General features: G+C 48.1%; 2 protein-coding genes and 1 long non-coding RNA gene across 5 annotated transcripts in view; 2 read left to right on the top strand and 1 right to left on the bottom strand.

Moving 5' to 3' along the window:
• The window catches only part of LOC105074112 (uncharacterized), a 33,835-nt gene extending 13,044 nt beyond the window's left edge, over positions 1-20,791 (bottom strand). For 2 of the 3 annotated variants that reach the window (XR_012501043.1, XR_012501044.1), the window contains exons 1-4: positions 20,573-20,791; positions 19,955-20,080; positions 9,430-9,564; positions 4,989-5,134 (exon numbers count right to left, since the gene is read on the bottom strand). This is a non-coding gene — a long non-coding RNA (uncharacterized LOC105074112). The remainder of the gene's footprint in view (positions 1-4,988; positions 5,135-9,429; positions 9,565-19,954; positions 20,081-20,572) is intronic. The other variant, XR_012501045.1, reaches the window with a different exon arrangement.
• CDSN (corneodesmosin) lies at positions 62-4,625 on the top strand. The gene is made up of 2 exons (XM_010961584.3): positions 62-218; positions 2,415-4,625. Exons 1-2 carry the CDS (start codon positions 134-136, stop codon positions 3,815-3,817), a joined length of 1,488 nt encoding a protein of 495 aa, XP_010959886.3. The 5' UTR covers positions 62-133; the 3' UTR covers positions 3,818-4,625.
• Positions 7,290-8,728, top strand: C20H6orf15 (chromosome 20 C6orf15 homolog). Its single transcript, XM_010961582.3, has 2 exons — positions 7,290-7,436; positions 7,669-8,728. Exons 1-2 carry the CDS (start codon positions 7,358-7,360, stop codon positions 8,544-8,546), a joined length of 957 nt encoding a protein of 318 aa, XP_010959884.2. The 5' UTR covers positions 7,290-7,357; the 3' UTR covers positions 8,547-8,728.
• Positions 20,792-23,365: the final 2,574 nt, after the last annotated feature.

The following is a 23,365-nucleotide window of genomic DNA, read 5'->3' as shown; positions in this document are numbered from 1 at the left end:
CTTCCCCCAGGCACCTATCCCTCCGCCTCTCCTCCCCTCCCCACATGACTCCTGACCAGAGAATGTCCAGCCCTGGCATAAAGGCCCTGGGTGTCCACGAGCTGCTGTCAGTCAGAAGGCCGCAAGGTCCAAGATGGGCTCTTCGAGAGCATCCCAGATAGGGCGTGTGGGAGGGCGAGGGATGCTGGCTCTGCTGCTGGCCGGTCTCCTCCTGCAAGGTAGGAGTGGGGGACCCTGGGCGCAGGGAGAGTGGGGAGAGAAGGGAGGGAGGGATGCAGACACTAGGTCCAGGAAGGCTGGAGGGAGCTGGGGTTGGGAGGGATGCCACTGTGTGAGGAGCATCCTGGAGGGGACCCAGCCAGCTGGGACGGGGCAGCTCTAAATCTGATGCTTGAGTCTGGGGTTTGCTCGTCATTGCCTTGGCACCTCAGGCAAGTTAAAATTTCTGAGCCTCAATTTCTTCTACTTTTCCTTTTTTTTCTTTTTTTAGGTTCGTACTTATAAAACTTTATTGTCTTAATCCATTTATTATCACCCCTTTGAAACTTAAGCCCTGCAGTGTAGTCTCAGCTGCACTGGTGAGCCCTGAGTGACAGATTCACTGCTTTACGGCCAGACAGCCTCTGTCCATGGTAGACGATTGTTTGTAGTGGGTTTTGCTCTTTCCTGAATGACTGTAACAAAAGTCTTAGTTTGGCTGAATAACTTATTTTGCTTCATCCACTAACTTGCTTTATCTTAGCTGAGCTTTGCTATTCAAGAGCAGGAAGCTCTGGATTTCTGCTTCTGGACAAGTTTGTTTATGAGCCTTTCCCGCCTCCACTACTGCTTTGTCTCCCTTTACAAGTTTCTGTGGTGTGTAAATCTGGTCATTTTTACTGACCATTACTGCAGGCCGAATTCTTCCCTATAAACCTAGAATTTTGTAATCTGGGTGAGCCTCTGTTTCTGAAATTCTAAAATGAGGTAAATGTTAGCACCTAGCTGCCGTTTCTCTGTGAGTCTCTAATTAAATAATGGATGCGACAGTGCTTTGGAAATTCTAGAGGGTTATATAATGTTGGTGGTGGTTGTTATTATTAGAATTAGTATTATTATTAGAGTGCTAGAAAAGTGCATATTTAATACTCATAATAACTGCTACCATTCATAGAGCCCCTTTAATGTGCCAGACACTGAACTAGCACTTTAAATACATCAGCCCTTTTGATTATTAGAAGAACGATTTGAGAGATTTCTTATTCTCACTCTACACACGAGGACACAGGGGTTTGGAGAGGGTGGGAAACTGACTCAAGGTCACAAGTTAGAAAGCGGTTAAGCTGGGATCCAAACCCCAGGCTGGGTGACTCCAGGGCCTGTGCTGTTGACACTGGTGATCTTGCCCGTGGCCCCCCAGCAGGCTGTGTGGCCTCCGGGGAGTAGAGAGGACAGCGGGGGTGCTAGATGATTCGTGCAGCCGAGTGGAGGGGGCTGCAGGCAGAGTTGGGGGTTGGTGTGGAGGTGGAAGCATGGAATTTCTTTTTAAGAGTGGGAACTTCACAGATTGTGGAGACCTGGTTGTAGGTGGAGGGGTCTAGGAGGAGTGTCAGTAATAAGTCTTAGTGGCTAGTGCTCAATGTTTTTGTAAAGAACCTTCTGCAGAGATGATCACATTTAGTGCTCACAGTAACACCGCGAGGGAGGCAGAGCAGATCCAGCCTCTCCAATGTACAAGCTGAAGTATGTGGCTCTGTCCACACCCCTGGGAGCTGAGAGGGTTGAGGTGCAGAGCAGAGGGAGCATGCGGGAAAGTGAGCCTGGGTTAGGAGCAAAGGGTCAGTTCAGGAAAGAAGTAAAGGCAGGAGTGGCCAGACGTGGGCCTGGGGACAGGCAGCTGTGTGCTGGGATGACTGGGCGGAGAGAGAGGGCAGTAGAGAGAGGCCAGTGGCCTCGGAGGAAGGTTTCATCCCACGGTCCCTGGGCTGGGCCAGGAGAGCAGGGGTGGCTCAGGGTGAGGTGTCTGGTCATGCTGGTACCAGCAGGTTCTGAAGCAACAGTGCATGCCCCTACATCCTGGCCCCCACCCATCTTCCCCTTCCACTTGGTCCCACAGTCTGGCTGGGATTTCTTCCCTTGAGATTTATGCCTCCACCTCTCAGAGGTTGTCCTTTCTTTTAGACCTCTTTGTTCCTGCCACTTCTCTGTTCTCTCTTATCTTCCTCCGAGGCCTCCTGCTTTGGAGCCTCATTTTATTTTTCTCTGGTAGATGATTGTCTTCCTTCCCACCTCTCCTCTCCTGCCATCTCACTTTCCTTGATTCCCTGGGCTCCTCTAGGGAGAGACCAGAGTAGCAGATGACTGAGGTGGGCCTGAGAGGGGAGGGAGACAGCCCAGCCTCTCTGGCCCTTGCTAACCACTGCTTTCCTCCCTAGGGACCATGGCCAAGAGCATCGGGACCTTCTCAGACCCCTGTAAGGACCCTACACGTATCACCTCCCTCAATGACCCCTGTCTCCTGGGGAAAGGTGGCTCCAGCAGTTCCAGCAGCTCCGTTTCCAGTTCCAGTGGCTCCAGTGGTGGCTCTAGTGGCTCCAGTGGCTCCAGTGGCGGCTCCAGTGGCGGCTCCAGTGGCTCAAGTGGTTTCAGTGGTGGCTCCAGTGGTTCCAGTGGCGGCTCCAGTGGCTCCAGTGTTGCTCATGGTGGTTCTTCAGGATCTTTGTTATTTAAGCCGGGAACAGGGTATTCCCAGATCAGTTACTCTTCTGGATCTAGCTCTAGTCTACAAAGTGCCTCTGCCTCCTCCCACTCGGGAAGCATCAGCTCCCAGTCTGGAGGAGGCTTAAGTTCTTCTGTTTCCCAAACCTCCTGGTTGTCCAGCAGCGGTGGCCAAAAGGTCAACTCCAACCAGCGCCCCTGTAGTTCTGATGTCCCTGACTCTCCCTGCAGTGGGGGGCCCATCATCACCAGCTCCCACTCCGTATCTGAGAGTAAAAGGCCTGTCGTGGTGGTGGTGGAGCAGCATGGCTCTGGTGGCCCCGGAGTCCCCTGTAGCAGTGATGGCCTTCCAGGGAAGCCCTGCCCCCCCATCACCTCTGTAAACCAATACGGTAGCTACGAGGTGGTGGGTGGCTCTTCTGACAGTTATCTGGTCCCAGGCATGACCTACAGTGGGGGCAAAATCTACCCCGTGGGCTACTTCACCAAAGATAACCCTGTCAAAGGTTCTCCAGGGGCCCCCTCCTTTGCAGCTGGGCCCCCCATCTCTGAGGGCAAATACTTCTCCAGCAATCCCATCATCCCCAGCCACAGCTCTTCAAGCTCTAACATCTACCAGTCGGGAGGTTCCTCGACCGTTGTGCTCCACCCAGTGGGCTCTGGTGGGGTCCGGCTCTGTGGTGTTGGCTCCAAGGGGCCCTGCTCCCTCCCTAGCTCTGGAGTCCACAGCAGTTCGAGCCTTTCCAGCAGTTCTGGTTCATCCTTCCATCCCTGTGGCGGTGTTTCCCAGGGGCCCTGCTCCCCGCCAGGCACTGGCTCCTTCAGTGGCAGCTCCAGCTCCCAATCCAGTGGCAAAACCGTCCTTCAGCCCTGTGGCAGCAAGTCCAGCTCCTCCGGTCACCCCTGCATTTCTGTCTCCTCCTCATCATTGAGTGGGGGTCCCGTCGGCTCTCCCCAACCTGATCCATCAGCTGGTGCGAAGCCCTGTGGCCCCAGGAGCCCTGGAAAGATCCCCTGTCGCTCCATCCGGGACATCTTGGCCCAAGTGAAGCCTCTGGGGCCCCAGCTAGCTGATCCTGAAGTTTTCCTGCCCCAGGAAGAGTTATCTGACAGTCCCTAAGCTTTTGCCTATGCGCATGTGCAGACACACACACACACACACACACACACACACACACACACACACACACACACACACACACACACACACACACCTCCCAGGTGGGTGAAGTCCAGGGACTCAGGCATGGGGTTAGCTCAGTTTGCCCTCCCAAGAGAGCTGCTCTACTTCTCCCATCACCCTGATGTGGCAGACTCCCTCTTATCACCTCTTTTTTCCTTATCTCCCCAAATTGTAGACTCCAAATCCTTTTCCTCATTTTCCCCTACTGCTTAGATTCCCATTCTCCTGCAGTGCCCTCCCGGCCAGATACTCACTCCCTAGAATTTCCTCTGCGATTTCTTTGAGGTGATACGGTCCATCTGCTAGCCCTACCCATTCGGATTTTTGAATAGGAAACTCCTGATATGTCTGAGAGTAACTCTGATGCCTGGACAGGTCACCCCTCCTCCCTGGCTTTGCCAAATAAAGCACAATCCAAATGATTATTTGGAGACAATGACCACCTCTTACTGATTTCACTTCGCCATCTTGTCAACCAGTGTGATAATGCTATTGGGTTCTCGCACTCCCAATTCCACTTCCACTCTCCATTATAGAACTCATCACACCTTCTGTGAATCCGCAACACCTCCCTTATCTCTCAATGTCTCCATCTCAGTCCCCCTTCCTGGTTGTCACTTCCCTCAATGCTCAGATGCTTCCCTGTGTGTGGGAGATACCAGGGCATCTGCAGAGACTGGAGCAGGCTCCCTATTCTCTCTGGATCCTGGACGGACACCTCAATAAACTATGTGACCTACATGTAGACCTTTTGCCTTTGTGGAGTCCTGGGTCTCCCCTTACCACCTGGGTGATGTTCTCTCATGCCTCTCAAGGTTCCATGTTCCCCATTTTCATTTATAAGTTGGCCCAATATTTCTCATATATCTTACAGTTCCTTCCACAAGGGAGGAGAATAAATAATAAATATTTGTTGAACTGAAAACAAAGGTTGCCTAATCCTCCTAGATCCATCCTCCCACCTCTCCTCTCTCTCATTGCTCCAAGAAATCCATTCTGTCTCCACTCCCTATTCACCCTGGGGTCCTCCCCTCTTTTTATATAGGGCCCTAATTACTTCTTCCCCTCCCCATGAGGCTCCTTCTCCTCTACCATTAGTTTGCCTCACCTCTGGATGCCATCCTCTCTGGGAGTCTGGAGCATCGATTTTCTGGGTTTCTGGGACACCTGGAACCTTGGGAAGGCTGGAACACAACAGCCTAGACCAGATTCCTGGTGACTGAGTAGGAGCCCAGGCGAGTGTTGTTCAGGGAGCTGTGGGTGGAGAGAGTAAAAGACAGAGAGGATGGAGCATGACAGTGTTTGCAGCCAAGCATGGTGACTCATCGGCCTACATCTGAATGCCCCAGCCCATGGCAGAACAGAGCCAGCAGTGTCCTCTCCACCTTCACACTCTTGCTGCCTGTGCTGCGTTCTAGAGTGTGCGCCAGCAGAGCTGAGGGGGCAGGGCCCTGGAGTGAAGAAGGGCAGGTGGCCTCCATGGGAGAAGACAGAGAAGGTGGACAGGGTGCGGAGGGCCATACAACCATGTCCTGGAGACAGGCCAGGGAGACAGGGAGGCCGAGGAAGTTCTCATACCCCAAGGAGGGGAGAGTGGGCTGTGCTGATCCCTATCAGAAGGACCTCACCCCAAACATAGGCCACCTCTCAGAGCCTCTGCTTGGCTTCAAATGAACTGACCCCTACCCTAAGATTTAACTCATTCTCTTACTTGGATGTGTTAGCTTGTCTCAATTTGGACTACTGTTGAAATTTGAAGTCCCCAACCAATAGAAATGTATTACATTAACCAGAAGTGACCTGGAGCAGCTAAGCCAACCTGCAGGGTTGACTGAAGACAGAAGAGGGCTCCAGATAGTCCTGTGTCTGTCATCATAGTGGAGTCACCCTTGGTCTGGCCTCTGGCCTCTGGACTGCAGCCAATGACAGGAATCCAGGCCCTTAGATCCTCTGGGGCCTGAAATTGTGGGAGGGGTACAGCCTCAGATATGGGGATTCCTTTAATTCCTGGTGTGATCCAGGTCAAAAGGTTTTGCAAAACTGGTGGATATCATCCCAAAAGGCTGCTGCCCTGTGCCCAGTGGCCAGTTTTGGAGAGGAACACTTCACTCTTCCAGAAGCCAGCCAGCAGGGGCTCGGGATAAGGCTGGGACAGTAAAATCTAACAGCTGATGTTTAGACTTCATGCAACAAGGGAAGCCTATTCTGGGTGCGTCCTGGACCCAACAGAGAAACAAAGGCATTTAAACACTTTTCATTGTGAAAATTTCAAACATATTTAAGAGTAGACAAAATAGCTCATAAATCCCTATGCTCTCATCACCCAGCTTTAACAATGATCAACTCATGGCTATTTGACAACAGCGTTTCAATGCCTTCCTTCTACCTGGTTGGAAACATCTGCTCTGTATCCCTCAGTATCTTTTGGATGCGGTGGACATATCTGACCATCTGTGGTAGGCAGAATGGTGCCCCCCACCTCCACCATCACCAGAGATGTTCATGTCCTGATGCCTGGAGACTGAACATATTAGGTTACAAAGCCAAGGGAAGTTCAGGTTGCAGATGGAATTAAGGTTGTTAGTCAACTGACTTAAATAGATTATCTGGGATTATTTGGGTGAGCCCAATGTAATCACATGGGTCTTTAAATGCGAGAGAGGGAGGAAGAGGAGACCAGAGTGATGCAATGTGAGAAGATCCTGCTGTTTCCGCCTTTGACCATGGAGGAGGGGGACCATAAGCCAAGGAATGCAGGTGGCCTCTAGAAGCTGGAAAATGCAAGGAAATGGATTCTCCCCCAGGGCCTCCAGAAAGGCTCTACCAACACCTCAGTTTAACCTAGTGAGACCCATGTTGGGTTTCTGATCTTCAAAATTCTGAGAGTCAATTTGTGTTACCATTAAGTTTGTGGTTATTTGCTATAGCAGCCATGGGAAACCAATACATCATGTCTCAAGGATGGGCAGCAGGTTTATCTCCCTAGACACTGAGTCTCATCTAGGAGTAGCCCCTCAGATGGCAGCCACTTCTGTAGCCCAGAACTTCCTGCAGGTTGAGGAATGAAGGCAATGGAGCTATGGGGATGCATGAGAAAGGGGTGCTGGAAGAGAAGGATCTGGATCCCAAAGAGAAAAAGAATCAAGTGTTTCTATTGCTCAGAAGTCAGTGAAGCGGGACCCTAAGGTGAATGTCCTCGTGTGCTTGGGGTAGGGAGCCAGGGAACCAGTGGCAGCTAGTGGTGAGCTGTGAGCCAGGACACCTGGGTTAGGAAGGGGTGGGGAGCTCGAAGAAAGAGCAGGGTGGGAACACCCAGCTTCCTTGGGTCATTCAAGTGGCACCTGTTGCCACAGAATGAATTAGGAATGGGGGTGGAATGTGGAGATTTATTGTCTCCACAGCCACCGGCTCGGCCTGTTTCTGATGTCCCCAGCCCCACTAACAGGATAAAGGGCTGGCTGTCTCGGGCTGAGGGAGATGCAGAGCAATATGCAGGGCTGTGTGGTGGGGAGTTGGGCTCCCTTGGGCCTGCTCCTGGTCTGTCTTCATCTCCCAGGTATGGAGGCTGTGCCCACCCTTGGGCAGAAGGGGACTGGGGGCCTCAAGGGAACTGAAATTGAAGGAAGGGGTAAAGGTAGAGGGTGTACACTTGGATCCCCCAGGGAGGTAAGAGTTGGCAGAGGGGAAGTGAAGGGACCTGAAGCAAAGGGAATCAGGGAATCAGGGAAGGGAGGGCATTGGGACCAAGCATCTGGTCCATTGGCTGCCTCCTCCTCCCTTTTCCTCAGGCCTCTTTGCACGGAGCATCGCTGTGATGGAGGAGAAAGTTCCCCAAGACTTGGGGATCAACTTGTCTCTGCTCAGACAACCTTCCCTGACCAGCCACTCCAACTCCCAACAGCCTCAGCCCAGACCAGACCCTGGGCCTAATAATTTAGCAAGGGTTCCTCTGAAGCCCAATGCTTCCCCATCATACAGCTCTCAACCTGCAGGAGGTTCTGGGGTGCAGAGGTGGTCCCCATCGCCCTCCGTGGATTCCTGGCCCTGGGAGGACCTTTGGCAGATGATGGCTGCTGCGGCTGAGGACCATGAGGGGGAAATGCTGCCTGAAGAACTGTCTTACCTTTCTAGGGTGTTTGCCCTCCCTCCTGGCAGCGGTCCTTTGCCTGCAGGGCCCGCTGCACACTCCCCAGGCTCCTCACCTAAGGCTCCACTCCTCCAACAGGACTCTGAGTCTAGACAGCCACCCCGTTCTAATGCACTGGGAGCCCAGGGAGGAATCTTTGCCCAACACCCACTGTGGTCTTCCATCAACAGGATTCGACGGCCACTTCTGCCGGGTCACCCCTGGGGGACCCTGAATCCCAGTGTGTCCTGGGGAGGCGGAGGTCCTGGAACTGGATGGGGAACAAGGCCCATGCCAGACTCTGTGGGAATCTGGGGTCACAGTAATCAATACCCAAGTACCAGTTGGGGGAATACTAATCGGTATCCAGGTCCCAGCTGGGGGAATGTTAATCGGTATCCAGGTTCTAGCTGGGGGAATATTCATCTACACCCAGCTATTAGTCAACTTCCTCCCAGAGTTCTCCATCCTCCTGGGTCTACATGGAACCTCCCAGCTGGCTTCCCCAATCCTCAAAACCCTAGGTCACAGTGGAGTTAGGGGAATGACAGAGTGGGAGAAAACCCTACGGTAGAAGTCCGAGAAGGGAGTCCTGCTCCCTCCTCTTGCAGTGTGAGTGAAATCAAGACCCTATCAGGTGTTTCCTAGCACCATCCCCTCTTTCAGCTGCCTCTCCTGACTCCCCAGTGCCGATCCCCAATAAAGCACAAGCATTTATGGAATCTGCTCCTTCTCAGTGTCTTTGTTTCTGGGTGCAAACTGAAGTGAGTTTTGTCCGTCCCCATTTTCTTTTTTTAAAATTATTTTTTATTATTTTTGGGGGGTGTGATTAGGCTTATTTATTAACTTATTTATTTAGTGGAGGTTCTGGGGACTGAACCCAGGACCTTGTGCATGCTAAGCACGCACTCTACCACTGAGCTATACCCTTCCCCCTCCCCTCCATCCCCATCCTCCGACACTCTCTTGCCAACTCCATCTTTTGTAAAAGTTCAAAGCCCAGGTGTCTGAGGGTGGAGCCCACATAGTCTCACCTGGGCCAGGTGGGAGACCTGGTTCCAGAATTGTCCTGGAATCTGGAAAGGGGAGGAGGGGCAGCAGGACTAACTGAGATGCCACCTGTGGCAGAAGGGAAGGAAGTTGGTACCAGGGCCAAGTGGGGAATGAACGCCCTTTGATTCACAGAGACACAGAGGGTCAGAGAAAGTCACTCTGTCTATGCTCATCTTTTCTTCCCAGAGAATCATGCTTCTTGGAAGCGGAGGATGCATTGATCTCCTCCCTTACACGCATCACTTGGTACATTGTGTCCCAGAGAACCACAGACTTTGGGCATTTGCGGAACAAATAGCAGACCTCAATAGAGGAAGAAAAGAAGGGGTAAAGGGACAGGGAGAGAAAAACTTGGAACGAATAATCCTACCTGCGGCTGCATTTGATGCTTTTATTCCCAAATGATGACATAATCTCTCCTTTTGGTCATACTGCCTTCCATTTGGCTTTCCCAGGGGCTTGGCATCCTTGTTCAGGAGTTGAAGTGAGGTGGGGAAGGGTCATTCTAGGAAATGGAAGTTAACGTAAGCTGGCTGTGGGTGATGGGGTTTCCGAGGGTAAGCTCCTGGTGGCTGCCCAACGTCTTCCCTGTGCTGTGTGTGGACTTCACCAGACTGGTCCAGGTGTATACACCCTCCATATAGCCCCAGGTCCCGGGAGTTGGGCAGGTTGTGGGGGACAAAGAAGGAGGATAAACACCAGAATTGGACGGATGGGGAGCCATCTGCCTGAATGTGAGGTGGGTGTTCTCAGAGAAAATGCTCCTGTCTGGTGTCTGTCATGACGCTCCATCCTATGCTAAGAATTCCTTCATGGGACACCTTCCCATCACCAACCACATGGCTGTCTATCACCTCAACCTCTTCTCCCAATTCTTTCCCACTCTGGACTCTCAGTTTCTCTCTGTCCTTGGCCAAGCGGTTCTGTTTTCAGCCCCTGTCTCTTCCACAAGCCCAAGCTCATTCTCTTGGGCTTGGTCTCATTTCTCTGTTCTTCTTTCAGGCTGTCCCCTCTCCCTAGTTCACTCCTATTTGCACTTTAAAATTCTGCATTGGCACTCCTTTCCTCTGTTCCCCACACATCCCAGAGCACAAGCACCACTGGGAAGGGACTCAGTATTGTACACAGCTGCACCCCCAGCACCATGGATAGTGTCTGGACACCGAGTCAATCAGTGCACCCTCTTTCTTTCTGCAACTCCCCCTGTTTTCTCGTCTTCTACCTTATTCCTGAGCCACAGGGCTGCACAAAGACTCCCATCTGTCCTGCTGCTGTGGGCTTCCCAGAACCTCACTGACCTCTCCCTACAAACTCCACAAAGCCCTTCTAAGCTCATAAATGCTCTGTACACGCCATCCTTGAAGTTTCCTGGATATCTGTGAGGAAGGTGTTGGTGTTATAAGGTAAAAAAACAGAGATTTTTGCTCAGAGAGATTAAGCAACTTACACAGGGTGACATAGCGAACAAGTGACAGTCAGTGACTCAAACCAATTTTTTTTTCATTATCTGTCCAGGGTGTGTTCAAGGATAATATGCAATTAACAAAAACCCGTCTAATTTTTACTGAGTACCTACTATGTGCCAGACTCTGGACGAGGTGCTTTGACACACACCTTTCCAGCTAACCCCCACAGCAGTCGCATCGGGGAAGCATTGCTGGGCTCGTTATACAGGTGGAGTTACTGAGGCCCAGAGAGGGAAGGGAGCCAACACTGACAGAGGTAACTCTGAGCAGAGGGAGTGGAGTTCATCCTCTCCTTGGTGCTGATGGAAGGCTCCGGGAAGCTGTGGTCAACCCCAGCAGAGCCCTGTCTTTGCTTTAAGGTCAGCTGCTGCTATTAAGAAAAAAAAAGCGGAACTGGTCAGTAATCTGCGATATAATGAAAGTCCTAAGTTTTGCAGTGGGAGCTGCTGCTGGTGTGCTGAGTTTTATGTTTTTGTTAGTGGCTGACCGGTGGGAGTGGTGGCTGGAGTAGCAGGAGTCATTTCTCCTGTCCCAGGAGGGACGGTGCGGCAGCAGAAAGAGCCCTTGTGCGGAAGTTAGAAGACAAGGTTCCCCTTCCATGTGCCCACACAGCCTTCTCTGCTGTGTCCCATAGGCTGGTCATTTACCTCTGTGGACCTTAGTTTTCTCGTCTGTAAAACAGAGTAAAAGCAGATGTCTACCTCGCAGCGTTGTTATGAAGTTTAATAAAGAAAATGATAAACTGCCTTAGAGGCTGAAAAATGGAGCAGTTGTAAGAGCTTGATTATAACGCAGGACGTTGTCCCAGTGAGGCAGTCCTGGCGGCACCACAGACAAGGAGCGCTCTTAGCCCGCAGTGGGCTTGTCTCTGAAGTGGCCGAAGTTGACTTCACAGCTGATTGGGTTTTTTAAATTTTAATAATACATTTTATTAAACTTAATATTCCAAAATAGTATCATTTCAACATATAATCAATATATTTTTAAAAAGATAAATGAGATTTTTTTACATTCTTTTTTTCCCATAGTAAGCCTTTGAAATCTGGGGTAAGTACAATTTTATACTTACAATGTATCGCAGTTGGGATGAAAAATTTGAATTGGAGATTATTGCTCTGTATCTAGATTTCAAAAATTTACAGTTGAAAAAAAGTAAATTTGTAGACCTAAGGAATTCCAAACATACTTAAAAGTTTTTCCAATAATGGAATCGAGTATCAGTTTTAAAATTTAACATAGAAATTAATGACATTATGCTAAGTAAAAGAAATCAGACACAAAAGGTCAAATATTGTATGATTCTATTTATATGAAATGTCCTCAATAGGTCAACCTATCGAGACAGAACATAGATTGGTGGTTGCCAGTGGCTGTGGAGCGCAGAGTCAGGAGGAGAGGGGGGAGGGTATATCTCAGTGGTAGAGCGCATACTCAGCATGCACCAGGTCCTGGGTTCAATTCCCAGGACCTCTATTAAACAAACAAACAAACACACACAGCTAACCACCCCCACCCCTGCCAAAAAAACAAAAAGAGTGAGGAGTAATTGCTCAATGCATATGGCGTCTTCTCACAGTGGACTGTTGAGTGTGGAATGATGCTTCCCCATGGGAATCACTCAAGAGAATCATTCCAAGATCAAGAAGGGAGAGTCAGCTTCTCATTGAAATATTTCATTCCTCAAACAAACCTTCTTGCAGAGGTCTTTCACTTACACACTTGCTCTCGGGTGATGATAATAATAGCTTCCTTTCTTATATATTTACCATGAACGAAATGTGTTACAGGATTACCTCAATTCTCACAGCAATTCTAGGATGTATTTACTCTAATTATGTCCCTTTTACAGGTGAAGAAATTGAGGCTCAGCAAGGTTAGGTAACTCACTGAAGGTCACACAGCTAGTAAGAGATGGAGCTTGAGTTTTGTCCCACTTAGAAACTGCAAGCTCAGGTGGGCAAACTGTACCGAGCAGGTGAAGGCGAGGTTCTCCAGCCCCCACAGCTTAATCGCCACCTGGAGTCCTTCCTCTGCCAAGTCCATTTTCACCCGTCTCCATGTCACCTGAAGACTAGCAGCCAGGTTTTGGTTTTGTCTCTCTCTCCAGACCAAGTGCCTACCTCCTGTGTTCCTCTTATTATTCCGTTGGAAGGTTGTCCCCTAGTGTCTTTTTCCACCTCTTTCTAGGTCGGCATTCTCCTTTTGCTGTCAGGAAACTGGTGAACACATCCAGAAGACACTGACCTTTACAAACGCATATTGTCACATGTGAGAGTGAGCACACCAGCCCTTGGGAAGGTCGGTCATACAATGTGTGGTCCTCTGTAACTGGCCTCTTTCACTTAGCACAATGTTTGCAAGGTTCAGCCATGTTGTAGCAGATATCAGTACTTCATTCCTTTTTATCATTGAATTCTTTTTGATTTCATTGTTTCATTGTATGGGTGCAACACTATACTTATCTACTTATCAATTGATGGGTAGTCTGAGCTGCCTCCACTCTTAGGCTATTACGAATCATGCTGCTACGAACATTTGTGCGCAAGTGTTTGTGTAGACATATATTTTCATTTCTCTGGAGTATATATCTTAGGAGTGGAATTTCTGGGTCATAAGTTATCTCCATGTTAAGCTTTTTGGGGAACTGCCAAACAGTGATGTTCCAAAGCTGCTGCACCGTTTCATGTTCCCACCAGCTGTGTATGATGATCCCAATTTTCCCACATTCTTGTCAACACTTGTTATTATTTGTCTTTTTATTTTAGCCAGCTTAGTGGATGTGAAATTATATCTTACTGGGGGATAACTCTTTTAAGTGCATAGATTTTAGAATTTTGCAACCTATTTTCTTCCCCTAATATAACATACTTAAAAAAACCCTCATGACCAGTGTTACATAGTATGTTTCTTTCTCATTAAGATTGTCTGATTATTAGCATTATTAAATCTTATTAATTCTTATTTTATTATAATTAGTAGGGCAATCTAGATTTTTAATCTTCTCGGAGATGAGGAATTAGGCTGACTTTATTAGCTCTCTTTTTTAGTGGCTTTTTTTTTTTTTTTTTGGTTAATTTATTGCCTTAATACGTACTATGGAAACCACCTTCTCCTTCATCCCTGCCTCAGACATCCTCTCTTGTCAGATGTTCCTGTTTCTGCTAAAGTTCATTCTCAGAGTGGGGCTACTTGGTTTTCTCACAGTTGCCTGCATTTTTCTTTTCTCCTTACGTAGGTGAAAGCAAGCACCTATCTCTGCTTTATAACCACACATATAATTAACAGAAGAAACAAAACGAACAATTCCTTTTTGATTCAAATCAATTTTTAATAACTCCATCCTTTCTTTTCTATTACAGATGTCTTTTGTGAACTTTATATGAACTTTTATCTTTCGAGTATCATAATGATCTCATGGCCTTTACAGCCACAATTTACTGCAATTAACCATAATTACCATTCCTCCTCCTCATCTTTCTTCTCATGCTCATTGACTCAGGATGAACAATGGAGATCCTTTAAATTGGCTCCTTTGTCCTTTATAGCACTTTCCTTGACACTCTTGAAGGCATCCTGGCTTTCTGGCAACAACTGAACATTCAAGATCTGTCCTGAGTCTTTCTTTCCCTGAGACATGGAATCAGCTATCATTGGAGACTTACTGATGGGTTCTAGTTTCTTTAAGTGAAAAATAGTATTTGAAACAAAAACGAGGTGCTGGGGGTCCACATGAGAATTGTGGTAAAAATCCTACCTCCCTTGTTGGCCACTTTTAAGATAGACAATTACATGGAGTTTGTGAATTTAACATGATACGTGTTTTGTGTCCTATTTTTGTGAGACTGTGTGGACCATCAACCACAAAGACGTTCAACATCACCAGGAGACTGAAGGGGAGAAACACAGCCTGGACCAGGTTGTGTGCAAGAATGAAGTGGAGGGACATGCGGAGGCCAGTATAGATGTGGGCGAGGTTGGAGGGTGTGAATTGGGTAGCATTCATCTAAGGTAAGATTAGGAACCAGGGCCAGTTCACTGCGGAGATTCTGGAGTCATCAGATTGGGATAGGATGAAGGGTTCAGTGATTTTTGCACCTGGCTAGGGCCTGTTTGAGCTGAGGATGGGAACATATTCATCCCTGTTATGGGTTGAATTGTGTCCCCCCAAAAGATATGTTGAAGTCCTAACCCGTGGTACCTATGAATGTGATCTTATTTGGAAATAGGGTATTTACAGAGGTAATCAAGTTAACATGAGGTCATTAGGGTAGGTCTTAATCCACAGGACTGGTGTCTTTATAAACAGGAGGAAATCTGGACATAGACACACACAGAGGGAAGACCATGTAAAGACACAAGGATCATGTCATCTACAAGTCTAGGAATGCTTGAGGCTACCAGAAGCAAGGAGACTGGCATGGAAGGATGCTCTCTCACGGTCCTCAGAGGGAACCAACTCTGTTGACACCTTGAGTTCAGACTTCTAGCTCCAGAATGGAGGGACAACAAATTTCCATTGTTGAAGCCACCCAGTTCGTGGCACTTCATGCGGCAGTTCTAGCAACTAATGCAGACCCTTTAACTTCACCTCCTTCACCTGACACCCCTCCAGCCTTTCTCCATCACCTGAGTTGTTGCCAGTTACCTGCAACTCAGTGCAACAGACTCTAAGATGTGGGTTCGTCACCAGTTGTGGGTTCTGGCCAGCAGAAGTCCCACCGAGACGGAATGAATTACTCAAGACTCTGGGGAAGTCAAGAGAGCAAGAGGGAGTCAGGAGCCAACTCCACGAGCCTCTCAAATCTCTCATATTTATTGAGTACAGTCAAAGCAGGAATTTAGGGAAGGACAGGGTGGGATCACAATGAGTACAAAGGCTTTGTTTATTGTTGGTGTTTGGCTCAAGGTTAGAAGATCCTTTTTGGTGAATCATAATCGTGTTGAGCCTTTCAGCTTACCAGGGCGGAAGGTATGAGAATCAGCTGCTTGACAAGATTTTCCTGGACTCAGGCGGCTGTGCCTGTCTTAGGTTGCCCCCTCAGGGGATCTTACCTGTCATTGGCTAACCAGCCTTCTCACCTCTGAGTCTGCAGCTTCTTACCATTCCAGCCCAAGGCTGTTTTGGGGATAGAAGACTAACAGCAGGCATGCCCAGCGTTTACAGCTGGGGGCCTGGGTCATTGCTAAAATCTCAAGGCAGGTACTAAGCACATCTTCTTTAAGGAGGTAAGTGGCTGGGATTGTTACAATTTGTTAACCCAATCATGGGCTCCCACACTAAGATACTTTCTCAAGAGCAGGTTACATTATCCACTCATTTAACTATTAACATTGCACATTTACTACATCCAGGTACTGGGGCTCCAGCAGGGAACATGACTCTTGGGGTGCTCTCCTCCTGGAACTTCTCCAGGCTACTGGAGAAGGAAGACACATCACATGGTTACACAAAGAATACTGAATCTAAAACAGTGATGTGCTAGAGAGCAGGGCAGCCCTGTGTGAGGCGCTGGGAGATGGTGGCGGGGCAGGAAACTTCCAGGCAGAAGGAGCCATGGGGAGCCCTGTGGGGCAAAGCCTGGGGCATCTGCAGAACCAATGGAAGCCTGAGGGCCACAGAGAGGGGCCGAGGGGAGGTGCCAGGGCAGATCCTTGGGGCTTGTAGGCCCTCTTAGAGATCTGGGGTTCTATCCCTATCTGAAGAACCATGGGAATTCAGAGTTTAATGCAGGGGAGAACACATTCACCTTTTAAGATAATTTCTCTGAGTGGAGATGGGGCTGTAGGGGAGTGTGGGTGAGCTAAGGGGTAGATTTGGGTGACAGGGGAGCTTCAATAATGTGAGAAAGGGGTACCGAAAAGGGCTTCACGTTTGCTGGGTGCTGACTCCAGCTGGGCCAGTCACTTGGAGAGGAAATGACTCCTCAGATGGCTCCGCAGAGCCTTGCACAGTGTGTGCTTTATGTACAGGGAGGGGCTTTTGTTTAATTACTAAATTTGTTTCCTGTTTGTGTCCTTCTTTCTCACATGGGGATCCTCACGGCCTCCAGCCTGGGTGGCTCCAGCCACCTCCTGATCGGCCTCCTCCCCACAGGCCCTGTGTCCTCCAGCTCATCCTAAGGGTCAGCTCAAGCTGAGGAGAGGGGAGGATGGGGAGGTGTTGTTTAAAAGGCATAAAGGTACAGACTTTCAGATTTACAGGATGAAGAGAGCTATGGCCATGGAGGGTGATGATGGAATGTGATGATGGCTGCACAGCAATGTGAATGTTTTTAGTATCACTGAACTGTACACTTAAAAAGGGTTAAGAAGGTAAATTTTTTGGGAGGGGTGATTAGGTTTATTTATTTATTTATTATTTTTAATGGAAGTACTGGGGATTGAACCCAGGACCTCATGCATACTAAGCACGCATTCTACGACTGAGCTATACCCATCCCCTAGAGCTGACTTTTAAAAAAGTTATATTATATTAAAATACACATCATATAAAATTTACTGGGGGGAGGGTATAGCTCAGTGGTAAATACGTGCTTAGCATGCATGAGGTCCTGGGTTCAATCCCCAGCACCTGTTGGCTCTAGTCAGACCACTCCCCTACCCAAGGGTCGCTAGCACCAGAGCCTGGGGCTTGCACTGAAGGTCATTCCCAAGTGGCCAGCTGCCCCTCTGGATGCTGGCTTCCTCTGCTCCTCACCCTCATCCCCGGGCCTGGCTCTATGTTGGGCACACAACACTGGTGCAATGTCTTTAGAACCAATGAATACATGCAAGTAAGCAGCAGGCCCCCTGCCCAGCCCTTGAGCCCATGGCCACCTAGCACCCTCGCACCTGTCATCCACCCTCCTCTTTGCTTATTAAACGGTCCCTTCAACCACTGAGATTTGAGATTCCAGTTCTAGAGATTTGAACAAAACCTGGGGAATCCTGGGAGGTTCCTGGGGAGAAAGCAGTGAAAGTTTGTTTGGTTTAGGGAAAAACTTAAGATACTGATTAATCTTTGATGCTAAATAAAAATACAACTTTAAATAAGTTTGTTAAAAATCTAAGGGCAACCACAAATTCCACTGGAACTTGAAGGTCCATATTTAAATCACTGGAAGAGCTGAAACAACCACACTGAGAGTAATCCTTTCAGTAAAAAACAGGAAAGAAAAAAAAATACCCAGAAAAAACAAAATATAGAGACATACAGCTTAATCTCTTTTAAACAGTTCATTCGTGGAGAAAGTTGGGTCAGGATGTTTTTCAGTGGTTACTCCCTGGTGGTGGAGTTTCTCAGCTTTTTACTTTGTAAACACAAGCACCGTTTGAACTTTTTCAAGGAGCATAAATATACGATACTAGATTTATAATGAAAGCAAAGAAACCAAAGCAACAAACAAGCCAACCTGTCTGCAAAGGATTCCTTGTCCCCGAAATCTTTCTTGACCCCTCACTGAACTCCCCTTCCCTGTGCCTTTCTCGTGACATTGAATAATTATGGTTGTAACTACTATAACTAATGAGCCAGGCATAAACCCTCCAAATTTCAGTTTCCTAATCTGTAAAATGGGGATAGTCAGAGTGTCCATGTGATAAAATTGTTGAGATGACTCAATCAAATAATTGCATGTTAAATGCTGAGCATAGTATTTGGCACAATAAGAACTCAGTCAACTTTTGCTGCTGTTACCATGACTACAATATACTCTAATTCCATACAACCTTCAAAGGTAGGCATCATCAATATTAGAAATGATGAAAATAAGGCTCAGAGAGGTTTAGTAACTAGTCTAAAGTCACACAGCTAATAATGGGCCTCCTGGGAAGTGAGAGGAAGTTCATCACCCATGAGTGAAAACTGGTGAATTTGCACACAGTGAATGAGAGGACCATCTGGGGGAGAAATCACAGATGTGCTGAGGAAATTCGGGAATAATCAAGTCCAATCCAAGGGTAACACTAGGAAGCATGTCTGGTTGGAGACTATAACTCAGGAAGGAAAAACTGGTATCATGGTCCTGTGCCCCATCTGAGGAAAGAATGTGGCTGCAGCAGGGGGTGTCCTCTATGGGATCGAGGAAAGGGGGACCCAGGGGCCAAGAACTGTGAGCTGTTTAATTGCTCCCTGTGGGGAGACAGGCTCATTCTGGCTATGAATATTCTTCCTGTTGTAACCTACTTATAAACAGCAACATTCAATGGCTATGTCAGGTGTATAATACACTGAACTCACAGTCATGCTCTATGTATCAAAAGGTGGGTGGAGAAAGGAACTTCTTATGTCAATTTGAGGAAAGAATATGTATGCCACCTATACTGTGATTACACTAGAATCTCTCCCTGACTTAAGCCAGACCAACAGCACAGGCACACAGACTGCTTTGCTCTGAGAGATTCTGCCTGAACACAGTACCACCAGCTGTCACAGGGACACTGGAAGAAATGAATAAAACCTATGAAACTTGTACTTAGGATAAGGATGCGTTGAGATGCTGCTCGCTTTATCACACCACTTCCATGGGGACCTCCTCATCTCAAGGGAAGCAACAGCCATGCATCTCCTGAGACTATGGACTCTTTTTACTTTGTGTACGTTGGGTGCCATGTAATGACTGTGTTTCCTTCTTTGAATTGGCTGCTAGAGAGCTCAGTTCCAAATTTGTGATCTCCCTCCCGGCATGATGTTTATACTAACCTAACTCTTGGTTTTGTCTGATTTTTCTAACTATTTATTTTCCCTAGTTGTAATTTTCTATTGTTTAAGCTATTTTCGATTATGATTAAAACAACGCTGGTATAAATGAACACTGTATTTATTCCAGGACTGGGGTTCATTGTGACCTGGATGAAATGTTCCCAAAATATCCACCTCTCCTGATTTTGATTTCTTGGTCACCAAGCAACATTCTGATTGGCAGTCGGCCTCCCCTTCTAGGAATCCTGCTACTAGGAGGTGGGGGCACCCTGGATTCCACCTCGGGAGCTAAACGGTCCCACACCAGAGATCCAGCAATATTTTGTGCCTGTCCCATTTTCTTTTCTGGGAGTAGAGATTGTTCTAGAGTTCAGAAGGGAGCTTCCTGGGCAAACGCACAGTGCAGCCAATTCTCTTGCTTCATTTTATACAAGGCAAACCCATCTGTAATGCTTTCCGGGGGAAGATAAGGGGAAGGAACCAGCACTAAGGAGAGTCAGAGAGTACCAGGCAGCTTACTGTATGAACATAATTTCATTCTGGCAGTAGTAGCGGTTTACCTGGAGCAGGTTAGAGCAGCTTTCTCTCTCTTTTATTTATAAAATAGAGATAATAATATCGCCTCCCAATTTGCATGAATTAAATGAGATAGCCCATGTAAATCATTTAGCACCGCTGCTACAACTATTGCCAAGACTAGCCATTAATTATCATCGCTGTAATTCTATGAGGTGGGTAAGATTACTCACGTTTTGAAAAAGGCAAGTGGAGAAGCCCGCGCTCCTGTAAGTCCGCGGTCTTCCACTAGAGGGCAGGCTGAGGCAGGGGAATACCTGAAGGAGGGTCCCTTTTCCGTAGCTTTGTTAACCAGGAACCTGCGGTAACAGTGGGGAATGACAGCAAACATTGATGCTCTTGTTGAATAAGTGTGAGCCTCCAAAGTTCTAGAAGTACTAGCCAGGGTTCCATCTCCATCTTCCCCTCGCTCTGCCCCTGAAGTCACTGTTCAGTTCAAGGTCTCTTATGGTCTTTGTTTCTTTCCCTATGACTCACCGTGACATCTAAATTTAAGTCAATAAATAAGAGACAGCATACCGAACCTTCCCACCACCTCCCGCGCAGGGCAACTCAGATTTCTCCTTTAGGCCGACTTAGACCCACGAGCTCATTTGATCTCCACCGCAATAATTCCGGTGACGACTCCGGCCTGGAGCCCTGCCCCTTCCCCGCCCTTCCCCCCTCCCCCTCGTGCTCCACGTCCACCCCGCAGCTCCTATGCAGAACCTTCTGGTAATCCAGGGGGCTTGGGGAAGGCGCGGTGCCCTTCCGGGTACAGGGCTGGCAGCAAGGAAACTGTAAAAACTTACCTTTAGGGAACGGGGGTGCACCACAGGCAGGCACGGAACCCTGTCTACTGACTTCCTTTTCTCCCAGATTCAGAACTCCCGAGTCCAGGCCACCTCCCAAGCTTCTTCCCCAAACACACTCCAGTCTCCAGACCCAAGAAGCAGCTGCAGCCATCTCCGTGCTTCTACCTAAGGAGTTTTTGTTTTCCCGCCACGGGTAGCGAAGGCACTCGGGACTGGGCGGGGGCTCGCACCGGGGCGGGGCCGGGCAGCCTTGGGCGGAGCTGGACCGCTGGGTGGCGCTGTTTCTCTCGGTGAGATACCGGGTCTTCCGTCGGCTGTTCTACCTGCCCGGCTCCGCTCCCTGTGCCTCTTGCTTCTCCTTCCTCGCCGCTTCTTCTTCTCCCTTCTCCCTTGCTCTCCTTTTCTTTCCTTCCACTCTCACCCTCAACAGTTGAGGGGTTTAGCTGTGCTGGCCCAGGGCCTGGGGATTTTACCTTCTCTGAGGCGGCTGCTTAGAGGGCCTGTGACCCTGTGGGTGAGGCTGCGGTGAGAGGCCACGACGCGGACGACGGAGGACGAAACCGGGGTCTCCTCTCAGGTTGCTGCCTCGGGGAGTTCCACGCGGGGCCCTCACGGCGAACACCCCACCTGGAGGAGACACGTGCTTGTGAGTTCGAGCACACACGGTTGCGTCCCTGTGCTTCTGTGCCCATCGTAAAAGAGAATAGTGTATCTCTGCAGAAGGGGCTTGATCCATGAAGAATAAGGATTACCCTCAAGGCCTGGAGTATACTGACATTTCCTGTTTTAATGATGTTTTCCGCCACCTACATACATTAGGAAACCCACTGAAGTGAGATATGTTCCTCATTAAAAACGACCCGGGGCAGGGGTGGAGTGGGTATAGCTCAGTGGTAGAGCGCATGCGCAAGGTCCTGGGTTCAATCTCCCAGTACCTCCATTAAAAAAAAAAAAAAATCCGGTTAACTTCTCCCATAACTGCTAAATTGACTCTTTAGCTCCCCTCCCTGATGAGGGCATACCCCTGAATTAATCCTCTAACATCCATCAGTTCAGATCTCTATGGTGACAGTCTGTAGGAACATTTCCATTCCTTGACTCTCCAGTGATTCTTAGCCCTTCACCAGCAAACCAGACCAGAAAACTGCAGTCTTGTGCCACAAACATTGGCTTGGATTGGTCTCAAAGCACTTCCTCCTCAAAGGGCGATACTTTGAAAACTATGAACCTATTTTGTTAGTGACGATGGAACGAGATTTCTTGGTGTCAAGTTCCAAATCTACCTACTGTAACTCAATGCACAGAGGAAAGAAATGTATTGGTTCCCATTTTTGAAAATGTACTATAGTACCTGAGATGTTATCATTACAGTAAGCTGGGTGAAGAGTGCATGGGACATCTCTGTACTATTTTTGCAATTTTCTGTGAGTCTAGAATTATTTCAAAGCAAAAGAAGGAGGGAAGGAGGGAAAGAGAAAGAAGAAAAGGTGGAGAAAGAAGAGGGGCATTAAAAATATGTCCTTAGGGGAAAATTTGATAACATTAAGGAAAAGGTACTCTATTCCTGACATTTAGCTACGGCTCTATTGTGGCTTCCTGCTTTAGTGAACTGGATTAATGAACATGTGTGGTTGCAATGACTTTACCTAGACAAGAGGCAGGGATGTGTAGAAGCCATCAGCCTGCCCTGTCACATGCCCCATGAGTCCCTCACTATTGGGCCTCCCAAAGAGAGCCAAGTGTCCTTTACCAGCAGGCGGGGGCTCTGAATAATTCCTATAGCACCAGCTTTCAAGAGTGATTCTGCCTGGAGCGACTGTCATGCCTGTCTCCCTCAGGACCCCAGTAGGCTCACTGCAGCTGGTAGGTGGCTAATGGAGGTTTATAGGATGGAGATCTTGATTATGTCATCTTTAAAGACTTGACCAACATCTGGCCATGGAAGATGCCATCGAAGAGCTTATACACACAGAGCCCCAGGAATTGGGGAGCTGAGTCACTTGAGAGTCTGAAAGCCTGAGAGCAGCTGCCTTCTCCTGGGCACAAGCTGAGACTGAGGGAGACTGAAAATATATTGAATCCCCTTGGTCCCCAGGGGCACAGGCTCATTTGTGACCGTAGCAGCCTCATTGGCACCAGGCTGAGGAAGCCTTGGGTTTCTGCAGGGGTGTGAGGAATCAGAGAGGAGAGCAGCAGATGGAACGGTGGAGATTGTAGGACACTGAAATTGACTTGAGTGTCTGCTAGAAATGTGAAATGTCATATTTACCGAAAAGTGTAAGGATACCAGTCTCAGGGTACCAGGGGAAAGGGATAAAAGAAGACAATTTCTTGTCTGTTGGAGAGAAAGACTGAGAGGCTTATACATTTATGAGAGGCGTCCCTATTATACATTTGCAAATTTTCCATGGTGTGGGAATGCCACTTTTTTTTTTTAAGAAACTGTCCTTCTCTTCTCTGAATTATTTTCTAAAAATTTTTTAACTTTTTAAAATTTTTAACTTTTAATTTTTATTATTATTATTTTTTAATGGTACTGGGGATTGAACTCAGGACCTCGTGCAAGCTAAGCATGCGCTCTACTACTGAGCCATACCCACACCCCCAGATGCCACTTTTAAAGAAACGGCACAGTCTGCATGGATTGTGGAGCTTATTCTTAAAACTCAGTATATGTCTTAGTGCTTTACTGTATATTATCTCCCAAGTGTGTTTTTGCTTATTTGACTATTTTAAATTTTTACCAAACTTATACATGCATGGAATTTTAAAAGGCAAAAAGTCCTACAA

Source organism: Camelus bactrianus, chromosome 20 (assembly GCF_048773025.1).
Source record: "Camelus bactrianus isolate YW-2024 breed Bactrian camel chromosome 20, ASM4877302v1, whole genome shotgun sequence".
Classification (NCBI taxonomy): Eukaryota; Metazoa; Chordata; class Mammalia; order Artiodactyla; family Camelidae; genus Camelus; species Camelus bactrianus.
The sequence above is the reverse complement of the archived record's forward strand: the minus strand, read 5'-3'. Positions and strand labels throughout refer to the sequence as shown.

Bases quoted from the DNA above. Each gene is read 5' to 3' on its own strand.
- CDSN (XM_010961584.3), top strand. From the start codon at position 134: ATGGGCTCTTCGAGAGCATCCCAGATAGGGCGTGTGGGAGGGCGAGGG. The intron at 219-2,414 runs GTAGGAGTGGGG...TTTCCTCCCTAG, and splicing joins GGCCGGTCTCCTCCTGCAAG to GGACCATGGCCAAGAGCATC.
- C20H6orf15 (XM_010961582.3), top strand. From the start codon at position 7,358: ATGCAGAGCAATATGCAGGGCTGTGTGGTGGGGAGTTGGGCTCCCTTG. The intron at 7,437-7,668 runs GTATGGAGGCTG...CCTTTTCCTCAG, and splicing joins GGTCTGTCTTCATCTCCCAG to GCCTCTTTGCACGGAGCATC.